The sequence below is a fragment of the Acanthaster planci genome, linkage group LG05 (assembly GCF_054643075.1).
Source record: "Acanthaster planci isolate LZ-2023a linkage group LG05, COTS_SCS, whole genome shotgun sequence".
Classification (NCBI taxonomy): Eukaryota; Metazoa; Echinodermata; class Asteroidea; order Valvatida; family Acanthasteridae; genus Acanthaster; species Acanthaster planci.
Window position 1 is genome coordinate 6162511 of NC_141781.1, and position 26794 is coordinate 6189304.

The window sequence follows — 26794 nt, forward strand, 5'->3', positions numbered from 1 at the left end:
GTGATAGGATGGTGTACACCCAAGAATCTTTCTATCGCTAAAGCTGTAACAAAGCTGTGGGAAGCATATCGTGCTATTCCATCCATCAATGAACCCACTATTTGAATGGCATTTTCGGCAACTGATCTTGGGGATATGGAGAGTAGAATCGACATTTGAAGAAGGTAAAGAGCGTCAGCCACTGCCAGGTTAGATAAGTAGACATTGACGATAGTGTGCATGGACTTCACACGGACTGTGACAAAAAGGAAGACAATATTCAGGACAAGACCAATGGATGGGATGACTTTTCCGGCCAGAAGTACATCACGGACAGTGGCATGCTTTTCGCAGTCAACGTTGTCAAACAACCGACCCTCAGAGAAAAACCTGTCTTCTTCAGAGCCCTCCATCTTCCCCCTTTGTGTGCACTCCCAACGCCTACGGGCATCTGGTATCAAATCAGACTTCACTCCATTGAGGTGCGTGTAGCCTTAGGCATGCTAGCTGCAAGTAGTTTCTTGTGCTGTATACCTTTGCTTTTAATTTGTGCTGCGGGAGATTAAAAATCATCCACTTTCATTCGCAGTCCAAGCAACCCGAAAGAAAAACAAAAAATAGGCGTGACAGAAACCTGAAAGATTCTGAGCTTTAGCAAAACCAACTGCGGTTTGAGAAGTTTGTTTTGAAGGGGAGAGAAAAAAAGTATAAGTGCGTTCTTGTTCTCAAGCTTACTTTTCTCAGTTTCAAAATGTCAAGGATTCATGGCTTTGTGTGGCTGCTGTTTCCGTGAAAGGAAAGTTACTTTGTTCCCACTTGTGTGTGCGGTTTATTTTTTTAACTGAATGTATACAATGATGTGGTTCTTTTCTAAATTTACAAATCTGGCTTTCACTTTTGTTCTCGTCATGCATGCTTGTATTACCAAACATCATATTTCTGGAAGTATGTTTCTAAACATTACATTGTATTGACAAGGCTTTAGCTGTCTGTTCTCTAACTCATCCTTTGAAGTTGTGTTATTTTTTACCTTAAGTTTTCTTTAGATCTGTCAATTTCATTTGTTACATAGGCCTACTTACAGATTCTCAATAGAAGTTTCCCTGTCTGTTTGGAGAAAAAATCACAGGCACTTTCACTTGTCATCTTGATTCCAACTATTTCTCCTGTGTAAGTTGTATCTAGGATCAAATCCAGAAATAGAGAATTTTGTTGGTATTTGAATAATTTCCCCAACAAGAATATGCCCCCCCTAAGCTAAAACTTGCAGGCTATTTTATTTCACTGAATACCCTGTTTGTCTGTAGGCTTTGAAAAAAGTGCTTCACCCCAGACCTAGATGTTACCATTTTTGTAATGATTTCCATTATATCAATTTGTAATAGATGTATTGCTTAAATTATTGTGTGATCCTGCTTTGTTTTTTTGGCAGCATTGAATACATGTACGCATTTTTTGTTTATTGTGTCTTTGATTTGAGGTCCAGTATTTATTTCATTTCTGAAAACTTGTTATTGTTTTGCCTTGTTATTATTTTCATTTTGCAATTACTCGGTTGAGTTGCAACTCCACCGGTAAACCACAGGTTCTCTCAGTTTCAATATTCAGTCAAGACTGAATAAGTTGCTGGACGGTCTTCACTTGGTTGTGTCTTGACTTTTTTTAGGTCTAGAGGCACTGTTACAAAATTGTGGCTAGTCAAAGGTTACTAGTCCATGATTTCAGGGATCATGTTTTCAAGTAGTTCTTAAGTGTTGGGGGCCGGGGTCTCCTCTCCCTGGCATCCCACCAAAGGCCCAGTCATCACCATGGTGCTCCACTGACTGGTGGCCTTCTGAAGACTTAGCAGTGTAGCCTGGAGTGCTTGTTGTCTGGGGAGCTTTGAAGGTTTGCTGAGTGTTTGCGTCAATGTTGCCAAGGAACACAACTGTAGATGTTTCCCGTTTCATTTGTCATCTGAAATGCTTTCTGTGAATCCCTGACTCCTTTTTGTCTTGGCAACATGTCAATATGCTTCTAATATTTAGGGGATGCCCCGTCAATAGTCTTGGGCTCTTAGTAATTTAAGCATTTTTTTGCAGTTCGTCGGTGTAACAGAGAAACTTTTTGCCCTGTTACGTGATTTTTGTTCAAAGCTCAGAGGCCTTATTCATGAACAATGGCATTGTGAGGTAGTTTATATGTTTGTCGGTTGCAGTTTATCCCCTTTGATTATCTTTAGTTCTTTCTTAGCTCTTACTGTCTATAGTTAAAGTATATTCCAATCTGCAGGAGTTTTTGGAAGGGTAGGTTGCTTGTTATGATGTTAATTTTATGAGTTACCAGTTTAGAGTGGCGTCATTTTTCTGCCATCAAATTATCTGTTACAGCTCATCAGGGAAAGATGCCAGACTTGTACAGCTATCAGGCCCGTCTCTAAGGGAGAGAGGAGGTGCTGGAGGGATTGGCCCCCTATGACAAGTAGCTGGTCCCCTATTGGCAAAAACCGTATGCATCAAAATTATCTATTTCCTTTGATGTGCCCCCCCCCCATGCCCAAAGCTATAGTAACAGGGCTGACAGAGAGGCAATCAGTTGCCAGCGTTATACTGCCACTGGCAGTGTTGGAAGATAGACAGAGGGTGCAGAGTGGTAGGGTGCACTGGGTTGCAGATATTGGAAGGAAATTGGGGATGCTAAAGATGTAAAATAGCACATGGATGAAAACGTAAAAAAAGAGTCGATTAAATAGCACTGAACTTTAAGTACACACAAGTATTTCCAAATTGACTGTTGTCTATAAACCACAATGCTGGAACTTATTCAACTATTTTATTTTGCCAAATTGTGTCTGGTTGTGGACATACAACAGTGACCCTTTTCAATGAAAGCTTAAACCATCAATGTATCACCAGAGACCTGAGGATTCCTTGCTCGGTATGCATACTTCATCATTAGGGATCTTTAGGAAGCCCCACAAAAAGATTTCTTCCAGTTAATCTCCTCCTGGTGTCACTGGTCGACTTGAAAACCCCCTCAATGAGTTCATCAGAGTGACGGGCCAACACATGTAGGAGTTCTTAAGGTTTCTGTTAATTGCATCTTCATGTTGAGCTTTGCCCTGAGCAGTGACGGTGCTTATAATAGAGCGGAGTAAGTGGCAGTTATTTGTCACATAAATGTTTCCAAGTTTAGAGCGTCAATTAATTCTGTGGCATTTTGATTATGTTGCTTGAACTTCAGAGATGTTACACTGTTGCAATGTAAACAAGCAGGATTCAATGAAAAGGACCAGCATGAATTATTTGACTTCCGCAGAGGACAAGGGTGCTTGTGCAGTGTCTGGAGAAAATAATCATTTAGTTGGTGGTCAGGAGAAGTAACTGCGAAGTACAAATGAGGAATACGTATTCGGAGGATGTATCTTTGAAGATGTATAGACTTTCCGAGCGTTCGAGGACTTTCAAATTTTAATTTCTCACCAGTAACGGCTGTTTTTCAGTTTGTATCAAATACTGTGTGTGCACTGGGATAAGGTGCATGACACACAGGCCATGCTTGGCTGACCCTTCCTAACTGAGGATTTAATTCCAACTGTGGATATTACCACTGAACTCAACAGGAAGGGACTCTCCCCTCCCCCAGGCCTTCACAGCATCCCTTGGGCTTCCCCAGGTGGTGACCTCTTTCACTGTGTAGTGAAGGGTGTGTGTGATGATTAATGAATTGATCACTGGTGAACATCAGTGGATGGCAGGCACTGTGCCGGACTGATCCAGGGTAGTAGAAAAGACCTTTACTACCCTGGATGGAGTAGAAAAGGCCCTTCTTGTTGGGGACAGCCGGGATACTGCTAACTGGTCTGACATGATGGGGTTTTTTGCCCTGTTGTTATGACATGCCCGAAATATTTCAAGAAAAAAATAACAGTTGTATGCTTTTACCCGTGCATTTTGTTTCATTTGTTGCCTAAATCTTGTACATGTATAACAAATATCTGACTTATGTCCCATTCAACAAGGATTGGGTTAACTATGGCAAGTTGTTGGAGTTGAATGAAAATGGGTTTAATGTACAAAATGTGTACATTGATAATATGAAGGATTTAAATTCTAGAAGTTCTTTTGAGGAAATTTTTTAAGTTTTTATATTCAGAAATGACATTATCAAAAAAGTGTCATAAATATGGCACAGTAATAACGCAGATCACAGTCTGCTTCTGACAAAATGCCTGGTCAACTTTCCACACTTTAGATGATCAGCTTTTGAGAGATATTGGATGGCTAACAAATGCTGGTTTTCAATCTTTTTGTTCTGCATTTGAAAGTACAGTACATGTATATAGGGTCCATGCTTTAGAAAGTTGAAAAGTTTTAAATGATGAATGATTTTGCTACAACCCCCCGCCTGTCACATATGCCATTTTTTAAAAACTATGTGTGCATCCTTAGCATTAATGTTGTCAGTTGCATCAATTTCAAGAATGTTCACATGGTGCGTCTCCAGTGCCTGTTACACCATGGCTACATCAAGTCTATTTAGTAACATGCATGGGTTAGAAAGGAGGAAATGTCCCTTCTTATGGTACATGTAATTGCTCCTTAAAGTGTTGCCCCCAGGGTGAGTGGAGCCCCTAATCTCTCTCTTAATGACCAACCCCTGGGGATGCATGGCATCATCTTATTGTTACTTCCTGGATCCATATAATAAGCTCCATACAGCTGTGTTCATCTCTACAGCAAGGAAGACCTCGGCCAGTGCCCACCTTGTGCTGGCCAGCTCACTTACCTGTGTCCTCAATCAAACCGTGTCATTTGTCAACTGCAGTCTTGTTTTTACACTGAGCACACAGGAACATGTGAGATCAAATCCATTCACATATAAGTAAAGAAAGACATGGAGTTTTCAGAAGAAATTTGGTTGAAAGGCAGCGATTGTCAGTTATTTGGGACCCAATATTAAACCGAATCAAAATGAAAACACTGTCAAAGATATCTTCATGACCGTATTTTCAAACTATCACACAATGCACACAACCACACAGTACAAAAAAGCAGCTGATTTAGAGAAGTTTATGATAAAGGTTTGTTGGGCTTATTTCAAAGATTCAAATAATAAAAAAAATAGACTTTTTGGGAAAAAGGTGTCAGGTTGTGAAGTCAGTGGCTTGGACGTTGTTTTTCTGATTATCACTGCAGTACTTTCAGTCACAGCTTTCAGGAAGTGCTGAAATTCAAAATTGAATAGTGTTCATATGTATTCATATTTTTCTCCCTTTCTTAGATGGTACATTCATATTTTTTTCCCTTTCTTATATGATACATTCATATTTTTTCCCTTTCATAGATGATACATTCATATTTTTCTCCCTTTCTTAGATGCTACCGGTATCAAGGAACTGTTCACCATTCCTGAAGGCAGCACATCTATCAGACTGACCAGCAAAGGTTCCAACTATCTCGGCCTGAGAGGGCTATGGAGTAGGATCAGCCTCAACCAGAAACCACCTCCGGTTGGTTCTGGGGAATACAGGATAGGAGACAACGTCTTGCAGTACACCAGCTTGCAGAGTGGCCGAGAACACGCTGATATCGAAGGGCCTCTTACTGAACCCATCATTGTATTTGTGAGTATATGAAAAAGTGGCTTGTTCCCCTCCCCCATGTGTACAAAGAAAGGTCAAAGAAAATCATGAATGGTACATAGATGTAGAAAAACAGTGATTAGCAAGGACAGGGACATTTAACAATTGTTGACCACTGCAGTGTGGAATATGGCGTTTTGAACACCCAAGGGACGCATAGTGCCCCGAGGCAAAGCCGAGGGCACTATGGGTGCCCGAGGGTGTTCAAACGTTGTATTGTTGTGTTGTATTGTTTGCTGTGGATTATCCCGAAGCTCTTCTGTCTCGCGCAAGTGCTTGCACACATTATAGGCAGAAAGAGATATCTCACGGTGAGTGTGATATGCGGATATATCACCCTGTCATGTGATTGTTCTGGGCCAATAAATGGACAGTATCCAAGACAGAGGTATGACAATATTGTTTTATGTAGCTCTGTGGGCTCATTCAGTGTTTTAGGAAAAGGAAATGAAGCACTTTTAACCATGTACAGCATCGATAGCAACCAGGGTTGCTGATTATGACTGTAAATTACGCATCAAGATAAATTTACGCTGACCGTGGTAATGCACTAAATGCTGTCACTGGTCATTTGCAGTGGCCCCCACCAATGGCAGAGTGTACTGTGGTGAGTGTTGTATCGAGCCACTGCTCTGGCAGTTGCTCCGTACAAACCCAACACAACATTTTCTGCCATTGAAGGGGTCCATTTGGGATGGCCAGGAAAATATCACTGTTTTCATCTGAAGTCAGTGGGGGCCCAAGGTCCACTGAGCACCAGCGGAGAGCAAACGGGTAAACACAGTGTGGTGTCATCAGCACAGAGGTCCATGCAGACTGCGAAATAAGATGCATAGCTCTGTTGGCAGAACATTAGTATAGTTTTTCAGTATCTGGGTAGGTCTGGGGAATGAATTTGTTGATATCCTGTTCACTCATGGGAGAGCATGGGACAAGGCACTTAACTAATTGCTGGCTGACATCTTGTGGATAGACCTTCTCTTCATAGAAACAAATCAACCATTACCAGCAGAGAGCAGCAGGCACACTGTATTGTTTGCAGCGTGTTAAACTTTTGACCAATAGGAGGCCTGCATGCTAATTAAATTACATAGATTGTCAAGCGAGGGCAGCAAACACTGTATGAGTGCATCATATGTAATCTAAGGTTGGAGGTAGAGGGCAGCAGATACAACACATGCCAGATTTGTGCAAAGTAACAAGGGAATAACATTATACAGTATTCCCAACCAATTCAGTTCAATTCAATTGAATTGCATTTATTTCCTCCTCATGGCAAAATATAAGTACTAACAATGGATAAGAGGTGGCAAAACCTCAAAGCAAACCTTGTGTGAGGTATGCCATTACCAAAAAAACAATATAAAAGAAACAACAAACACAGACGGAAAATAGAACAGACATTGTACATACAAAATGAGCATCAAATAAGTATAATGATGCATGAAAGGGCTACGGAAGGGGGTTACATACACCTGATCACACATCAAACTACTAGGACCCTGGAGACTAGGACGCATGAAATCTATTGCCTAAGATAAAATTTAAGTTTCTGCTTAAACCAATATTATTTTGATAGCATGAGCAGAGAATGGGCTGTGTGCATGCCTCCCAAAATGATACCAACTAAAAAAATAACTCCAAGGGTTTGTCATTTCAGTGTAATTTATTACTTCCCCTTTGCTTACTTGTATAACATATGACTGCCTTCCATTTGACACTCGTGACATCTCACACCTACTCCGGCCTGGCCCAAATGACTGACCCACCAAGCCGGTCACTTGGAGAAGTATGCGGAAACATGGCGCATTAGTCAAACCTTACAGAGGAAAGTCGACACAGTTGTAAACAATTCAGAAAAATAGTTGAATGTTTAGTGGCAAATCGGCTCAAGTCGATTGCGTTCTGTCAAAGAAAGGCAAGACATTTGCATTTGGACGTCTTTCGCTTTCAACCATTCGGATTCATTTTGCAAGTTAAATCAGCGCATGACTTCTTGACCTGGCCAGGGCACTTCAAGTAACTCAAGATCATTCCTTCACATATTGTGCATGGAATGTGCTTAAACCTACGACAACGCCACGGGCACAAGTCATCAAACCTGCTATATTGTGCACAGTATCATATTATTGTGCTTTGTGTACCATTGTCCAGTCAGTTTTGACAGGAGAAAGACATCCAATTCACTTGAGGTGTCCCATCTGAGTCAAGAGGTCATGGAGAGATTAAATTTGCAACATGGATTTGGATACTGAAAGCCAATACAGACGTCCACATCCATGTAGTCTTTGTTTCACAGCCAATTTACCTCTTTATGCAACATTTTGTGCACCATATTACAGCGGTACAAACTTTTTTTCACATTGTTTAACTAAGCTGCCATGTTTTTATTTTGCATTTTAGGGTAATTTTCCCTGTAATATTAATTACATGGGCCCGGCCAAAATAAGGACAAGTAGTCACTCGAGTGTCATATCAAATGCATGCATGCTTGCACGACTAAGCGCGAGGAAAATAATTGTACACGCTTGAGGTACCGATACATGTAACTTGGAGAAATCATATACCGGTACAGCCGTTGAAAGAGATAGTTCAGGTGTTATCTAATTGTTTTTTGGCAGGTTCTTTTCAGCCAGCCCTTAGCAGAGCCAGAGACGGTTCATTACCGCTACCTCGCACCAATCAAATATGGCTGGAGAAGTAATAGATGGTCTGATTGCTCGGTGACATGTGGATCAGGTAAGACTGCCAATTATCCTGGGAACTGTATATGTATGTGCAAGGTTTCAGCTGAAATGGGAAGTCCAACCATCTGAATTTCAGATGTACGGCTAGCCTTTTCGCACTGATAACGCGTCAATACACAGGGATTTCCTGTGTCATAGCCTGGAGGACACTCAATGCTCTGGCAAATTCTGTATGCAGTGATGGGTGATGTTTATACTCATCGCCATGCTCCAGTGATTCCCAGTTAGTTTGCTCACACATGGAGGCTGGAACTACATGTACACTGTGGAGGTTGAGCATGTGTTATGGGCCCTCGTGGGCCATGGCTGGGGTCTTGTACCAGAAGCAAATATGCGCCACAACATTACGACAGCGTAGCAACATAAAGATAAATCTTGAATAGATGACCACCAAGGGTCACTGCATGTTACATCAGTCTCTGTGGACTCTGGATGCAGTCTCTTTTTTCAAAGGTTGATAATTTTTATAGGCCCAAATAATATCATGCCTGGAACAAGTTCATTGTGGAATATTACCGTTGGTGAGTGATTAAATGATTCATTAAACCAAATCCCTCTCCTTCGGTCTCATAAGAAGTTTTTAGTTCACCTGTTTTTTTTAGGCAAGCATGTCAAGGATACCTGTAATGCAGTAGGAGCTGCCACCAGGCTTTTGCCTTATTTAGTGGTACATAGGCCCATCAGCTCACCTGCTTTGCCTTTTAACAAGATAATTAGCTGTCATTTAGTTACCATAGTTACATACCGTAGTTACATACCATACATGTATCTTCACAAGGGTTGGCAGCATTCATATTTATTGTGCAAGTAATTTTCCAGAGAGTAAATCCCTGCGTGAAGGGAATCAAGTTCCCTAATGGAACCATAAATGAGGGGAAACAGTGCGTTGGCAAGTATGCTGCCTGGGTTGTTGTTTTTTTTTTTTAAGGGACATCATTGTTTCAGGTTGTGAAAATCATGCAGTGCTAGATTTGTGCATCTGCCACATGCATCAGTCTGTATTATACCGGCACCATACTGTCGGTGCCAGCTGCAACTGGAAGGGATTCCAGCGCTCGTGTAAACTAAATTTAATTTTCAGAATTCGGTGTTACCAAAAGAAACCTTAAATTAAAATATGACAGACATAAACATATTAATGATCATAAACAGCCTGCATGATAATATACAGTGAACCTGTTTTGGTTGTAAGCATTAAAAAAATGTATTCTCCATGTACTAAAAATAATGGCAGGATTGCAGTGATTTTTGTAGCTTGACTATTGAGAATATGTTGCCAAAATAAAGTTGTAAAATGAGCACACCGACACGTCAGACAACCCAGAGAATTCTCACATCTGGTTAGTATTACATTGGATATTTTGTAACCAAGTCATAATTGAGGATCCTTGATTAGGCATGACACTGTCAATTGCTTCATAGATACATGTACATGTGGGTTCTTTGGTTCACCCACTGTGAATGGAATTTGCCGGGAATTGTAGTACTAGCGCACAAGTACATGTACATGTACCTGTGCCCCTAGTGGTAAATATGGCCAGAACCCTGTGGTCAGTGTAGGCACCTTCCTGGCATGCAGTCATTTTTTTCATTATAGAGATCAGTGTGGAAAATGGCACTTATAGAGTGGTGTTCTTCTTTTGTACAATGGAGCTGGGACCCAGTCTGTCTCCCTGTTTGTCACTGTTCTATGGGGGTATTTTAGGATTCCTGAAAGGGAGGAAACTCTTCTTTTTTTGTCTTTGTAACTTTGAGCAGGACCAAAGCCTGCAGATCCCCCCCCCATAACAATCTCCAATGTTCATTTTTAACCAACAACCAAACTACTTATTTTAGGGGGGGCCAACTGGACTTGGAGAGATGGCTTCATACAGAAATTCTTCTGTGAAAGTTAAGGGAAAAACTTGAAGTTTAGTATCACATTTTCACCTGTGTTAATAGTCATTAAACTGATTGCCACCTTCTTGTTGGATAAACCTCACCTTCTCTGCACAAGTTCATCTCCTAAGTGACTCAAGTGTAGCAACGTGAAATTTTCACAGGTTTTAGCATATCCTTGTAGGAAGTGCAAATTCTCTGAAATGTTTGTTCAAATAGTTTAGCTGTGTACAAAGTCAGATTTTTAGAAAGAAATGCTATTATTCCTAGGTATATCATGTTACTGTAACCAAATGATACCCGAGTTGACAAATATACCTGTGGTGGATCACCAAAGGATGGAGTCTTTCTCCCTCTCCCTATGGTGGAGCAGGTATGCAGGGCATGCGAGATCTTTGGGGAATACAAAAGAGGTGATGGGGGGGGAGGTGGCACAGAAGGAAGATGCTTTGCAGGAGGGGTGTTGGATGCCACCATGGGGTGGAGCTAGAGGTCAGGAATTTGTTTGACTGGGTGAAAGTGGCTGGTTGGCAGAGATTGGTTCTGGCATTTGCAAAATGAACCCCAGTCTGGTTCAGTTAAGTCGATGGTGATGACAACAGTTCGGGGCCAGTGTGAGTAGGTTGTGGCAGTGAAAGGAACGTGGGTATACCCTGGGTCTTTTTGTATTTGTCTTAGAGCCTGGCAAATGTAAATGTTTGCAGCAGCAATGAAGTGGAGTAACACCAGGTCTTCCTGGATGGAGATGTTGAAGGTGTTGATGGTGGTGTTGCAGGTAGGGACTAAATGCCCTTTTATCCCTTACTCATCAGTTTTGGGGACGAAATCAACTTCAAATGCTCAAGAAGGAAAAAAAATTTGTAAAAAGCAGAGTTTCAAGAACGACTGCCAAATAATGTGGTACGAGTACAAGACAAACTTTAGCATGGCCTTCAAAACAAACTTACATTCAAAGCATGGGCATGTTGCATCCACCTTAAATGTACAATTCTAGTAACCAAGCCCATTTATTCACCCCCAAGGTAAAAAAATGGAGTGTTCCAGGTCTCCAGCAGAGAAGCTGATTGGCTGTCTGAACTCCACCACTGGCAGACTAATTCTGGTTGGTCAAATGTCCCTCTTTGGTAGGACAGCCTAATTGGATTTCAGGTCAAGCAAGATGAACCATTATGACACCATGGAGATAGGACAACACAGTGACACCAACTCATCGTTCTCTTGTCGAGCATTTGACAGAGGTTCATAAAGTGCGATTGTCTATTCCTAATCCAGTTGTTTGTGCCTGGAGTGTTTGGCAAACTGAAAGGACTCTGGATCCCTGCTTGAAGTGCTCGGAGGCTGAATTCTAATTTGTTTGTGTTGGGTTATTGCCGGCACTGGGAACTCCTGTCAGGAAGTCACAGAACAGACTGTGAGAACGTGGCTTTGCACACAATTAACTCAGAAACTGAGTTTTGTCAGATCAGTAGTTATACTTGGAAAACAATCATGAGAGGTTTGGGATCAAGGTGTCTTCACTTTGGGTCGTTTATTGGCCTCGTCTGGTTAGTTATGTCTTCATTCATGGTCAATCCATGTTCATCGTTGAATGAGCATCGCCTGTCACTTCCCCACTGGATGCGAGTTCCATTCAGTAAGTAGATATGATCAATTGTTTTGTTGTATGTCGGTGTATGTAACTGGCCATTGGTGAAAGTTTATGTTAGTTTGGTCGAACCGAATTGTGTTATCATTACCTACAGGTTCTAAAACGGACAAACTGGTATCCTGGTTCTCGAAAGCCATTGCTCATTTGATAGTACATCCTTTTGATAGTTTATCTTTTGCAGCTATTTATAAGGTAGATGCACAAATTCTCAAGTTTCTCCCAAGCATGTAAAACTGTTCATGTATACATACATGTGTCCAGACCAAACACTCACTGGTTGCCAACCAATGTTGTTTGAGCAAAGCTTGACCTCACTTGACAGCTGGAAGGTCACAGGGACTCATAATGAACCTTGCCGATGACACACTTGACCTATGGGTAGTATGTACATGTATCATCATACTAATACTTGAGTGAACAGCAGTGCAAATGCATTGCTCTCGCTCATATTGTCTTGATATCCTTATGTAGCATCCATCAGGGAGTGACATTGCTGGTAGTTTGAAGTTGACATGCTGCTGTTCTCTGAGATCATTTTTTGTCACGTTTTAGGCCAACTTCAGGTCTTGGTCTCATTCTTGGATTTCAAGATTTATCTTTATGTTTTTCTCTCGTCACGGAATTTCCAAATTTCTTTTGCAATGCTGATATTTGAAATCCCAGGCTTTCCCCATTTGCAATCCCACTGAAAAAGTACTGTTGTCAAAATCCATCCCAAAGCTTGTTAGTTCTACAGTAAGATATGCCGCAGTTTGATTTTCACATCGCTTTCAACATTAACTCTGCATGACCCGTGCTTGACCTGTTGTCGCATAGCAACACCAATGTGCTGCAAAAACATCCATCATCCTTGAATTTGGACATACCTGGTGTCTCTGTGGTATAGACTGGTGGGGGAAGAGATGATTGTAGCCCATTGTGTCTAACTGGTTGATCTGGTGAATAGAAGTCTGGACCCTGTCTTGTTATAGCAACCCCTGGACTCCCTGAAGGGAGGCTACAAACATGTCATGATAGCTTATTCTTGAAAAGGACCAGACTTTTTTTAAGGAAGAGAATCTCATTCTTCCAGTCACAAAATAGCATTATCACCTACAAAGTTGTAGGTTTTAGCTAGTTCTTTAATCAAGAATTATGGTGCCCAAAGCATGTGCGCACAAGGAAGGTAAGCGTTATTCACAACTAGGTCTGCTCACTCTAGCATTGCAGGGTTTCCCCTTAACTTTTTCTTTGCTAGTCAGCTAGACCAGTAATGTTGACTTTGTTATTAGCTCACCGGTATTTTCACTGGTCCGCTTATTTTGTTCAATACTTTTTCTGACTTTCTTTACGTTGAATTGTTTGCGCTGTAATTTTGAATGCTTTATTCTGAGCACTTTGAGATTTCGAAACAGGATTCTTCCTTCCTATAGTCACTGCGCACAGATCAACTCCGAACACAAGCATGCCCAAGGAAATTACCAGTGGCATATCTAGGGGTGGGAGGGGGGAAAAGTGGGAATTTTCCTTTTTCTCAAATATGACGGTCCACATTTTTCATCTGTAACAAAAATCCTCAACCCCCCTGATGAAAAATGGTAGCACCGTTTCTGAAGTAATAGGGTTTTCAATTCCTACAAAAGAAACAAGTAGATTAAGTAAAAATTTAAAAAATAACAGGGTAGTTTAATATACCATCCCCCCATCACTGCTGGAACTCTGGAAATTCCCATACATAATTTACATGAGTGCACCTGAGGGCATTTGGTGTTTCAGATGGCTGTTATTTTAAAATGTAGCAAGTACATTTCTTTGCCAAAATAAGTCAAATGTGCCACAGTTCTGCAGGGCTCCACACAAGCAAGTTGATGTACAATTTTACAGCAGACTAGGGGGTTATTAGCCAGGCTTGCATATCAGTGTGGTGTGCTGCATTGTGGGACTGAATGGAATGAGTGGGACAAGTTCCTGGTCAGTTCAAAGTCCCCTGGTGCCTCGGAAAATTGCATTGTCAATTTGAATTATCCGTAAGGTAGTAGACCGACACAGCTGTGGAAATAAGAAACAAATGTCAAATCTAAACTTGTTGTCAGCATTATTTCATTTGGTTGCTTTTCATTTGAAATTTGTTAAATTCAGTTTTATTTCATTCCTTTTCCTGTCATTTTTTCTTGTTATATTTCCATGTAAATGTTGTTTCTTTCTGTTTTGTTGCATTCCCTTTCCTTTCATTTGTGATTTGTAATGCTATATATTTGTACTGTTTTCTTTTTTAATTTCATTTTGATTCAATTTGAAATTCACCTGTCTCTTCTCCTATCCAGGGGAGCAGCAACGAGTATATGTTTGCATCAATTTGTCCTCGGGGCTACGGGAACCAGACAGCAGCTGTGAGCTGGCTAGACCGCAGGTTGAGAGAAGACCCTGCAACAGGCAGTTATGCCCGCCAGAGTAAATTTGGCTTTGTGGTTTTTGGGCAGGGAAAGGAGGGGAGGAGGTCCTTGGATGGATGAAAAGAGAAGACACTATTACTAAGGGGAATTGATGATGCCAAAATGGGAAAGCTTACTTTATTAAATGTAGCTTATAAGACTATGAAGCTTGTTGTATTTCTCATGTGTCACTAAACCTGAAAATAAGATGTTCACCTAAAAGATATCTGAAGAAAGATTGAAATTTTGATATTTTTATACCAAATGTCATTCCTTACTGTCATGCACCTGGGACATCCATCATGCTAATTTCACATCTACATATCTTTGGCTTGATGAAGGTACATACTTGCAGTCAGTTTATGACTTTTCTTGAATAAAGCAAACATACTTATGTTTAACTCACCATTTTTACTAGGAAAAATGGGTTTCTTACAAAGGCCTCCATAATTAGGTCCACAGCTTCCTTCTGAGGTGCATCAGACCGGAAACAAAATCGTTTTTTTCTTTAAAAACCAAAAGCCCTGTAAATAGACTTATCCAAGAAGGTACCGTTAGGCCTACTGTCTTCGCATGGCCCTTACTCACCTTCTTCACTTAAAGCACAAAAAACTTATTGGTCAGAGAAAACATGCATCACATGTGTGTCTTGCATTAGTGTGGCATAAGCACGGTTGGGGCTTTATACTGGTTTCCAGACTGTCCATCATTGAAGCGTAATACCTTTTTTTAAAGGTGGCAACCTGATCCCTGGCAGCCCTGCTCAAGGTCCTGCAGCGGTGGGGTCCAGACCAGAAATGTTTACTGTGTGGAGAGGGCTCCTAACAACATGCTGATGCGAGTAGACGAGGATATGTGCTCGGGCACCAGGCCACACAGCAAGCAGAACTGCAACCTGGAACCCTGCCCGCACTGGATGACTGGCAACTGGTCTCAGGTAGGTGCATGATGGAAGGAGGACGTTGATACTTGTAGGTGTAGTCTAAAACTACGCATGGTGAGAAACCCATGGTGGGAAACTGCCATGGGCAGACATAACATCCTTCTATTTTTTCAGTCAATAGAATTTTTATTGTTATCAGTAAATTTGTGTGTGTGATGTCTATTAAAATCAATCCTGTACTACCGTTCTTCCATTCCACTTTGTAGCTTTCATTTTTAGATAAGTGGAATGACCAATAAAAACAGTCGCACTCACAAGGCAGGAAGTTTTTAGTTCCAATCCAACCCTGTATGGCTCCTTAGCAGCAGCACCAGCCAGATATTAGCCTTGCGAATCTAAGTCTTAGTCCACAGTGTCCAGCATAAGTCCGAGTCAGTGATCAGTTGCAATTTGAGTCTGAGTCACACAATTATTGCCAGTACTCAGTATTAAGCCCGTGCCCTACATGACCTCAAAAAAGACAGTGCACGAAACTTTGACAAGTCTTTTGAGTTTGAAAGAGAAGTTGTTAAAACACAGTCTGCTCTCCTGTTCCATTTGTAGTGTTCCGTGACCTGTGGGCAAGGCAGTAAGCAGAGGAAGGTGTCTTGTCTGAATAGCCAACATGAGTCGTCAAGTGGTTGTGATCCCCGAAAGCAACCGTCCCTGACGAAAGCTTGTGTTGTCGGGGTGCCTTGTGTAAGGGGACCAGGTAAAAAAGATTTGTGACAGTGTAGATGTTTTACTATACAGGTCATTTGTTTGTTGATACGATATTGATACGATTATTCCAGCATCCAAAGCCTCAATTCAGTATTTTTCATTTCCTGAAAAAAATCTACATTTGTGGCAAAAAAATTGATGACCGTGCCAGGGAAATGGATACCTCTCCAGTGTAATTCCTAAAGTATGAATTATGAGCTTACCTGGGATGATGCGACGTGGTTTTGGTTCTGTTGGAGATCTATACTCTTCCCCATAACATTTGGTTTGGTTTGCATCAGATTGGGTGCAAGTCTTTGCCATAGGGGTGTGCATTTCCGGGTATTTTTGGAACCAGGTACCCGTTTTTTGTCAACTTTGGGTACCTGGAAAAGAGATAACTTAATAACAAATGGCATTGTACATGACCCCGGTGGACCATGTGCCCGAAACACAGCTCTTCTTCATGCATAGGGAGCAAGCGGCACATTGTTCTAAACGTCTGGGTTAATCTCTCTTACCTTTTTATCAAAAAAAAGAAAATGTTACCTTCAGTCTGCAAATTGTCTTTTTGTGGGTACATGAAACAGAAAAACAAAATTTTCATGAGGAACATCAGAACAGACAAAAGCTGCAAACCACCAGTGCACCAGCAATTGCTCACATGAAATGTCCCTGATGCTGCATGACCACGTACATGCGGAATGCACGTACACAAATGGCGAGCACTGGTCGTGTCACGTGCGGACCAGATCAGTGCCGCGTACATCACGGGTTAAAAGGCCTTTATATACAAAATATCTCCGTAACTTGAACAATGCCCACACCATTATATCCACTTATTTTGAAGTTTCTGATTAAACAGACGCCACCAAAATGCTTCAAACAGTATTGAAAGTATTGGAAGTCTATAAAAGGTTAGGAGTCATCACTACCAAGTGCATTTCTTTTTTCACGGGGACGAGTTGTATACTCGTTGCAGAAACCAACGTTACCTGAAACTGCAATGCTGGCTTTCAAGCTACTGAAGCTAACCTGATCGCTAACGCGGACCCAGTCCAATTGCTGACACTGCAGCGGCCATGTCACAGCAAAAGGAAAGGTCATGTGACCACACATAAGGAAGCCCAAATGAAAAAAATAGGACTATGTGCAGCGCTTCACGTTGTTAACAAGACTAAGCGATACGAAAGTTTTACCACATGAAGGTACCACAATAAAGGGGTTTATTTTAATAAATAATTTTGTTAGGATAACTCCATTCCCCTGAGGTTCGAGTTGTCGAGATTTTAATGTATAAGTACTTTGACAAGCGACATTTGACTGACTGACTGTATTGTGACCTGTCAACATTTCCTTTTTTTCGAATGAAAGAAACACTTAGATTTGAAGTGATTTTGTACATACAGAAAACATCCTTACTGCTTTTTTGTTCAATTCCTCATCCACAGTTCTGCTGAATCACTGAGGAAATTGATATTGCTTTAATTTAAAAGAAATTTTGAAACTGAAGTTTGAATGATGACTATGGCATAGTTCTTTGTATCAAAAACTGAACTGGTTCTCTGACTCTTTGGGTTTATGGAGCACCTTCATTGCTTTGGTTACCAGCTAATAATAAGAGGCCGATCAACTGCACAATTTGTGCGTGTTCACTACTTACCGCACGCCGTGTGGAGTCTCAGCACCGCTAGTATATTACACAGTCCGCTCTCGCTTCGTCGTCAATCCCGACATAAAGTAATTTTCATTCATATTGTTTTATTTGACAAAAACACTCTCAACTCAAACAGTAAGCACTACCACTTCTGCACAAAAGTCATTTAGGCTGACAGGGTTTGAAAGTTACAAATACAGGCATGCAAGTGTACATCAACAGCGCTTCCACCTCATAAGACAAAACTCCTTCGGTCTCTTGTTCATATAGGTTAAGTACAGTCATTTTCCTAGTTCCGGATCGCGAAAATTATTCAGTAAGATTGCAGCTATAAAAATCCTCAAATTCAAAATCTAAGCTTTTATATTTGGACTCAAAGGGAGTGATGACGACACCTTTCCTAGTTCTGGATTGGTTTTGGATCAAGACAAAAACTTCTTCACGAATAAACAGGAACCATGCAAAAAATCCATTTTCAGCTAGAACCATTGTAAAAAGTTGCTTTTCTAATAGAGAATTTCTTAATTTTGAGAAAATTAGATCAAAAATAAGAATTCCAATGAATTAAATAGTAGAAATTGCGTAGTTTGACTCGACTTTTCAAACTGTACAGTGAGCTATCAACAGTACGCTCCCCGTGCCGCAGTTGACGAACCCATTACGTCACATACATTTCTGCTGCGCCTGTGTAGTTGAGTTTGCAACAACTTTGCGTGCGATCTGAAAGTATGGGAAAAAGTTTTCAGCTTTCGGTCAATCAACAAAAAACGGATACTCTAAAAGTCATTTTGATTATTAAAGCAGACATTAGATGCAAAAGTTTATATGCCTATTCAATATAAAAATGTATTTGAAATTACAAGTAGTGAGTGAGAATTTTAGTTGTTTTTTCGCTCTTGTAAACTTGGCAAAATCCAGAACTAGGAAAACAACTGCAGTACACCGCACGGTGTGGATAACCAAAGTAACTGTCAATCTCCAAACTGAAGTTTCATGTATGACCGCGGGACCAAGTTTTCAGCGGCACAGTGATTTTTCAGCAAGTCTGCCCCTCAGTATGACATTTCACAGACATTTCATACGTGGATGTTGTTCCTAATTTACTTCCTTTTTTTTCCCCCGGGTACCCGGCCTGAAAAAATGTAACCGGGTTTAGAAATCAACGAGCGGGTACCCGGGTACCAGGTGCAGGCCTACTTTGCCATTAAAATGCAATTTTTTTTCCTTGTCTTATTTGTTTTGGGGGGTTTTCTTTTTCATGTACTGTTTATTTCTTTGGACTCTTTCTGATCCATCTGCCCAACTTTTATCTGCAGCTGATGTAGTTCTTGTTTCCCACATTCCTTGTCTAGAGACCTCATCTCCCCAAATGGTTATTCATCTTGAGAACCCCAACCAACCATTTGAAAGATCTTCAGTGCCCAGGTGAGAAGTAAAGCAGGACTTAGCAGGCAGCGTGAGAAAGAAATCAAGTAGGATTGAAGTTTTGCAGAGTGTTACAAAACAAGCACAGGTCCAGTAAGGTTGAGTCGTGTCACATATGAACCAGCACTGTGTAGGAACGACACTCTACATTCACAAAGCCTTTGATTGGCAAACATTACTTAACATCTACATTATATCGATGGTATTCTCTAGGATGAGGGCCCATTTATCCCAGGTAGTAATCATACTCGCCATCAGTCCACATAAACTCCCCTCCCCTGACCCCCACAAAAGGCTAACATGAAAACTCTATTCTGACTTCCTCAGTTACCATGCCACTGACTGGGGGCCCTGCAGCGTCACCTGTGGCCGGGGCACCACCACCAGGTCAGTGCGCTGTAAAGTCTACCTGCCCTCCAACCAGATGCTCAAGGACTTGCCGGACGCAGAGTGTGCCCACCTCCAGAAACCAGATGCCGCCGCCGAGTGTGAGAGACCGGAGTGCTCACCCGAGGTCGGCAGCCAATTTGAGGACAACACAGTCCCCGCTAGTGAGTTTGACGGGGGCCCACTTCAGGTGCAGTTTGTGTGGCGGTACGTGGGATTCAGCGAGTGCAGTGCCTCGTGTATTGGAGGTACGTGTCTTGTGGGAGTGGTATAAGTGCTTCCCCTTGCCCCAAAAAGAAATTCTCTAAACTTACACAAATGTAGCACTCCATAGTTGCTTTCAGTGGCACATCCAGTTTTCGATCCGGATTGCAACTGGGGAAGGTTATAAGCATTTTTTATGGCCACTCATTGCTGGGGCTATTTCTAGACTGTACATCATTTTCTTATGCCGAGTGAGCCTGCATAACATAGGAAGACAAAGTGATAATTGAGATGACAATACTTTGTGTATAGTATTCCCCCCCCCCGCACCTTGTATGCCCTAATGAAAAGGGCATTATGTCAGCTACTATGCAAAATTATTGACCAGTCATAATTTCTAATCAATATCTGCTACAATGCCACGGTCATTACTTTGGGTTGGGCTGCAGGTGCTTCGTGAGTGTACAGTGCTCTCATGCTTAGGTTGGTCCATGAGCAAAGGGTAGCTTTTAATTCTAAACAAAATACCAACAACAAATATTGGCCACCATACGTTTTCTTTGCATCTCCCACAGATTTGCCAGTGATCTAGACTAGGGGCTTAGCATTACCAATTAAGTAATGTTACACCATAGCGAAGTTGCAGTTTGCTGTGAAAAGATGACAGTATTGCAGAAGAGGATTAGCAAGAGTCTGAATAGTATTTCATCAGATTGATGCATGTTTAATATTCAACCTACTCTCAACAGTTTACAGGTTGAGGCTGATTTTCAAGGCATTGAGCACTGCGTTGGGGGAATACAGATTTGGGGCTGTTTTTAATACCAGCGCTTTCTACTGAGTAGAGCATTGGCAGGATGCTATTTTTGCCAGTTGTGTTTAAGATGAGCATCAGTGGTCTGAAATTGTTGGTTTGGGCAATTATTTCCTGACTTCGTTCGGCACCTGTTTGAGTATGATCCCACTCATTCCTGATTTGTTTCTCCTCCCTCCCTCCCTCCGTCATTCTTCAATGCCTGTCTTGGACAGGCGTGCAGGAGTCGTTGATACAGTGCATGCACATTGATGGGGAGACACCTGTCAGTGACACACTGTGCGACATCACCTCCAGGCCGGATATATTCACCCGGGTCTGCAACGACCAGCCTTGTCCACCAGCGTAAGTTTGCTACCCCAACCCATTAGGGTCCAATCAAAAGACGTCAAAGTACCATGTGACCGCACCGTTTTCTCAAGAGCAGGCTACCATTGCCGTTGGGCAATCGTTTGATTAGCAACCGTATGTTGTACATTATGAATTTGATGGCGTGGTTCATTTTCACCTAAAATACATATATGCGATCCATTTTTTATCAAATGGTGTGATGGTCACCTCCTTTGCCATGCATGGCTGTCATTATCATTCCCATCTGGTTCTGGATGGTGCGTTGGCATTTTTCTCTGTGTAGACGGTTTTTGCCTGCCACGATGGCAAATGCCCATTGCTATGTAACATAGGCCAGTGAAAATTGCCTGTTCTCCTAAACACTAACTTGCACGTGCAGATTTTGCTCACCTTTCATTTACCTTTCAAAAAATTTACTTAACTTCATCCAATAGATGGGAAGTGCCCTTGTACAAGGAGTGCTCGGTATCCTGCGGAGGTGGTAGCCAGTACCCTCTTGAAGTCCTCTGCATGCAGACCATGGCCATGGGAGTGGGCAACACAGTGGTTCTGCCAGACTCTGACTGTGACCATCTGCCCCTGCCTAGTGGTCCAGTACCCTGTGGGCAGGTGGACTGTCCTGCGTACTGGCAAACAGGAACTTGGTCGGAGGTGAGGCAATCGTCAGTTGGGTTTTCTGTTTCTCACTTGGGTCAAACAGGCCGAGGCTACTGTTGAATGCCACTGGCACAGTGTGCCCGGTCCCCATGCAGAAATACTTGTGTGCCTGGTCCCCGTGCAAACATACTTGTTTGCCTGGTCCCCACGCAGGCATACTTGTGTGCTCGGTCCCCATGCAGACATACTTGTGTGCCCGGTCCCCACGCAGACATACTTGTGTGCCTGGTCCCCACGCAGACATATTTGTGTGCTTGGTCCCCATGCAGGCATACTTGTGTGCCCGGTCCCCATGCAGACGTACTTGTGTGCCCGGTCCCCATGCAGACATACTTGTGTGCCCGGTCCCCATGCAGGCATACTTGTGTGCCCGGTCCCCATGCAGGCATACTTGTGTGCCCGGTCCCCATGCAGACGTACTTGTGTGCCCGGTCCCCATGTAGACGTACTTGTGTGCCCGGTCCCCATGCAGGCATACTTGTGTGCCTGGTCCCCATGCAGGCATACTTGCTGTGTTTGTGCATACTCTTTGCCAGACGAATAGGCATAAGCAAGCACCTGAGCGTCGAGTGTTGCACCAAAGAATGTTGCTTTGTGGAATTGGTCTCCTCATGGGAGCTATTCAAAAGTAGGAATGTCTCAGAGTGTCTGCAGAAGATCAATGTTTGTTGCAATCTGAAACATCCACTGTTCCTTTTTAGAGTAAGGCTTGTTTTTGAATAGGTCTATGTGTGCATGCTAATTCAGGGACAGCATCTTCCTAAATAGTAACACAGGGAATTTCACCCGGAAGATTGTGTTCCATAAAAGAAGCATTACAATGGGATTAGGAAGGTTTCCATGCTTGAGACAATCCCTTATTTACAAAAGGAACTTGCTCTCAAATTTTTTTTATGTGTCTGAAGAATCCCATGGAGAGGAGATCTGAAGAAATGTTCCAGTTTGTGTGTTGGCATTCTGGGTAATATCTACAGATCCAGGTTGGGGACTTGAAAACCACTGAACGTATTGGATTGGGTTGGATTCACGCCTGGGTCGGAAGTCAGAAGGGAAGTGGCCAAGTGTCAACTAGATTCTTCTGTTTTAGACTGAAGGATGTTGCAAACAATGGGATGTCATCGCCCAAATGAGAATTTAAGTCAGTTTCACGTTGGTTTCTGTCTGATTTCGTTTTGGAATCAGTGCTCCAAGTCTTGCAACGGTGGCATCAGATCACGACGTGTCACCTGCAAGAAAAGGCTGAAGACCGGAGTGGAGTCCATCGTAGACTGGCACCAGTGTCCACTGACGGCACCACTGAGCACGGACTCTTGCAACATGGGACCATGTGAACCTGTGCACGAGTGGAGACCACAGGAATGGTCAGAGGTCTGTTATGAGTAGTTTACATCTTAGAACCAGTTACACTGGTAACTATGACTACCGTAGAGTTTGGCTTATTGACTTAAATGCAGACTTCGAAACAGTGGCTTCACAGGGCTATCTGGATATCTGACAATAGCCTAGCCACTAGTCCCACTCCTTAGATTATAAAAAGGTTGGTTTTTGATACTTTTCGGCCACAGGCTGACTTGATTTCTTGCTGAGTTGCACTTCAGTTTTCTGTGCACTGTAAATAAGAAAACGTATGACACCACTTAAAAATACCTACCTGAACTGTTTTAGCAGTTTCGTTGTTTTTGAAACAGAGATGCTACTAAGCAACCAACAAAGTCCCACAAAACCACCCAGCAGAACCTTTTCATGTTAAAATGCCTGTAACAAGTCTGAAAATGTCCAGTATTGGGTTTTTTTTTTCATTCAAGTGCTCAGTCACATGTGGTGTTGGTATCAAGGTGAGGCCCATAACGTGCATAAGACGAGACCCCGACGGAACGACCACCCTGGCGGATTTTAGCCTCTGCCCGAGGTCCAATCAGCCGGCACATAGAGAATTCTGCCAGCTAAGCCCCTGCACAGGTAGGAGCCACTTCTGAAAGTGGAAGGGGCACACTAGGTTTCTTTGCAACACACAATTCTGGCACCATCATTCTTGAATACACAGCCTTGGTTCTCATTCTTTGAATGAGATCTGAGCAACAATGGGTGTGACTCCTTCCCATTCATTGCGTTGTCAGCAAATTGTTGATGTTTTCAGCAGTCGTTACATCCCCTCCCTTTTTCCCAAATCTCTGGCATTTTTTTTCCTGGTTTTGTCAATTGGAGGCTTTTGAGATGCTTGGTGGCAGCAACAATACTGGTCCAAAGTGACAACTCCACTATTTATTGTGTCATTTGAGCATGTGCACATTCAATCAAACATGACATATAACAACAGTAGACCGGTCGCACTGGACCAATATACTTGTAAAAATGTGTCATGGCACAACTTTTTTTTTATTTGTATATTACGGAATTTTACATAAGATAACTGCCTGGTTAATAAATGCCAATTGCACATCTCCCTTTTTTTTTGGGTGCTCCAGAGCCGAGAATCCTGGCTAACCACACCACCTACCACCAGGTGGGCTTCAGGAGCAAGCTCCGCCTCACCGTGGGCATGACGGCCCACGTCAACAGAGGGGTGACCGTCACGGTCAAGTGTCCAGTCAAGCACTTCAAGAAGTCCAAGCTCAGGTGGCAGCGGGGGCCACAGGAGATCACGACCGGCAACGCCAGGGCAAAGGTCCTGCCAGAAGGAACGCTGCGGATACGACGAGTCAAGGAGGCCGACCAGGGGGTGTACAGCTGCATTGCTGGAACAGCCAAGGAGAGGTTTACATTACACATCAGAGGTACGGAATTTGAATACTGGGTCAAGGGACTACAGCATAGGGGCAGATTTCAAAGAGCAGCAGTAGTATAAAAAGGGGGTATCCACCCCCTCACTCGAGGCCTGTGCCCCTCCCCAACAGACATTAAAGATGGAAAACAATCTAGTGATAGTGCACCTTGGTCAGTATTTTAACCGTGAGCAAACCAATAAGTCCCCACCTCCAGAAAATGAGGTGCCCCCAAGCGTCCCATTGCAACATGTACCCCAGTTACAACAGTGAAGAGCAGCCCGGCGTGAACATGTACCTGTACCAAGACCGAGAAACATCAGCTAAGCAGAAATGAGCTACTGGCTAAAATACTATTAGATGTACAGTACATGCAACTGGTGTCAAGCTGATTTTTGCCAACCCAGGAAATTTGATTAGGAGTGGTTTGTTTCAAGGAAGACGGGCAGGATAACTGTGGCTACAGGTGGCTGGTGCATGAATGCGCTGACCTCATCACACCAATATGAACTGTACATTCAATGTAACTTACACATTTGTACGACACAAAGTGCACTTGACTGCTGCTCCATTGGATGTGCATTAAACCGTCCTTGTGACAGAAAATAACAACTCAACTTGCACATGTGATGGCACTAAAGTGTTCACAACTAATAGTGATCTGTTTCTGTTTTTACGACTATATTACGACGACGTATAGGTTTTGTGATCAGGCTACTGCTCTTAAAACCCGTAAACATTTCAAACAGTGCCTTTAAAACCGTTATGTTCTTTATGTGAACAGATTTGGAGGAGCTTAGAACTGGACCATCGCTTTTTGGACCCAGGTAAGCTGAATTTGTATCACAACTGCACTTGATCAGAGTTCTAATTGAGCCATTCCCAAGTCCAGCAAGAATATTAAAATATAAAGTGATATGGAACAAAAACAATATTGGTCAGAGAACTTGCGGTATCATAACTGCGCTCCATCATTGTTCTGGTCAGAGCCTTTTTCCAGTTTTTCCAATGTAATGTGGTGTGGTAGAAATTAACCCTTAAGAACAAGAATAGTATTGCTCTGAGAACTCGGAACTTTGAAGGATTCAGACTTAAGTGCAAGTATTTTGGCAAGTATTCGTATGTTCCTGTTGTATGCTTTTATGAGGCTGTATGTCTCAACAGAGGAAGATCTCTGCATCCAAAGGGCTCAACTGTGCATTGTTATGATTTTTTATTTCTCTAGGTGGATCATCAGCAACTGGACCGCATGTTCGGCCAGTTGTGGAGGGGGCAGCCAGACGCGGTCCGTGGTGTGCCAGCACACCTCAATACTGGGCCGCTCCAGGCCCGACTTGGGTCGGGCGTGCCGGGTGCAGGGACTGGGCTCACCGGAGATGACCAGGGAGTGCAACACTCACAGCTGTGAGCCCCACTGGGCTACAGGGTCTTGGCAAAAGGTACGTGTAAGCGCATGGACCCGGAGATCTGAACCAAATTTCAAAGGGGAGGGGGCCAAAAATGTTGAAATATTTTCTTGTCATCGTTTGTGGTCTTTAGCCTTCTCAGGGATGAGACTACGTCTCGTGGGTTTTTTAGATGCCTTTGGAAGGGAGGAAAGTGACAAAGACCAAAGAAATGACCATTCCTTCACTATTCAGTTTTGTTTGGAAAAGGGGGTGATGGATGGCCCTGTTGCGTCCTCCCAGGATCTGTCCTTGGTGAAGTGCAACACCCATGATATAAAAGAATAAGCAATCTGACAGGGCAGCTGACAAGTTAAACTATTGAGCATTACCTGAGTCTCCCCAGATGGACATGTTTATACATCTCTCCATTTGTCTTGTTCATATGTACCTGCATACGGTATCTAGGAAATCTGTCAAAGTAGACCTTGATTTGAACTTGAACTTAACTGCTGCACACAGCATGTCATCATTAATGTCACTCTAAGTAGCACCTCCAAGTAATGCAAAACATGAGGTGGCATTAAGAGACAAGCAGTATACATGCATTGTTCATATGAGGCCACTGTTGGGGAATATGGCTGTATATGATGCGCTGTGTTGTTGGATGTGACATGTCAGGTAAGATTCTATTTCCATCTATTAGTGTTCTGCCCAATGTACCGAAGCATTTGTTGGGAGTCAGTTCCGAGAGGTTTACTGTGAGGGCAGCCAACGCGAGCTAATACCAGACAGTCTGTGTGACAATGCCATGAGACCTTTAACTCGGCAACCTTGCCAGCACATCCAGTGCAGTCCTGTGTGGCGGACCTCAGAGTGGAGCTCTGTGAGTACTTTTTTTTTTTATATCTACTTGCGGTGATTTGCTTTCAAAGCCTGTGAAGTTTCATCCAATGTTACGACTGTCAAAACAGGCTTCGACTTGGCGCGTTTTGTTCCAAGGGTTGACATTGAGAACCATGTACAGATGTGGCATTTGACGCTGGGCACTTTACTTTCACTGATTTTGTTATTCTTAGCCACAGTTTAAAATTCTCAGCCTTGGAAAACAGTAGGAACTAGGTTGACTTGAGATGACGCATTGTAAGAAGCATAGCAATGGTGGAATATCTACAGAGCATCCAGCGTAGACCAGAAGCAACAATGTGAACTTCCACACATGATCTACTGCTTGAATTTCCA

General features: G+C 42.6%; 1 protein-coding gene across 3 annotated transcripts in view; it reads left to right on the forward strand.

The window, feature by feature from the left end:
• The window catches only part of LOC110987210 (ADAMTS-like protein 1), a 109055-nt gene that overhangs the window by 76953 nt on the left and 5308 nt on the right, over positions 1-26794 (forward strand). For all 3 annotated transcript variants that reach the window (XM_087136430.1, XM_022249744.2, XM_087136431.1), the window contains exons 5-19: positions 5337-5584; positions 8224-8341; positions 14179-14305; positions 15022-15223; positions 15773-15920; positions 18920-18992; positions 19320-19627; positions 20613-20742; positions 21183-21399; positions 22588-22773; positions 23211-23364; positions 23871-24179; positions 24952-24994; positions 25393-25606; positions 26259-26438. In XM_087136430.1, coding sequence (XP_086992556.1) covers positions 5337-5584; positions 8224-8341; positions 14179-14305; positions 15022-15223; positions 15773-15920; positions 18920-18992; positions 19320-19627; positions 20613-20742; positions 21183-21399; positions 22588-22773; positions 23211-23364; positions 23871-24179; positions 24952-24994; positions 25393-25606; positions 26259-26438 — 2657 coding nt within the window. The remainder of the gene's footprint in view (positions 1-5336; positions 5585-8223; positions 8342-14178; positions 14306-15021; positions 15224-15772; positions 15921-18919; positions 18993-19319; positions 19628-20612; positions 20743-21182; positions 21400-22587; positions 22774-23210; positions 23365-23870; positions 24180-24951; positions 24995-25392; positions 25607-26258; positions 26439-26794) is intronic.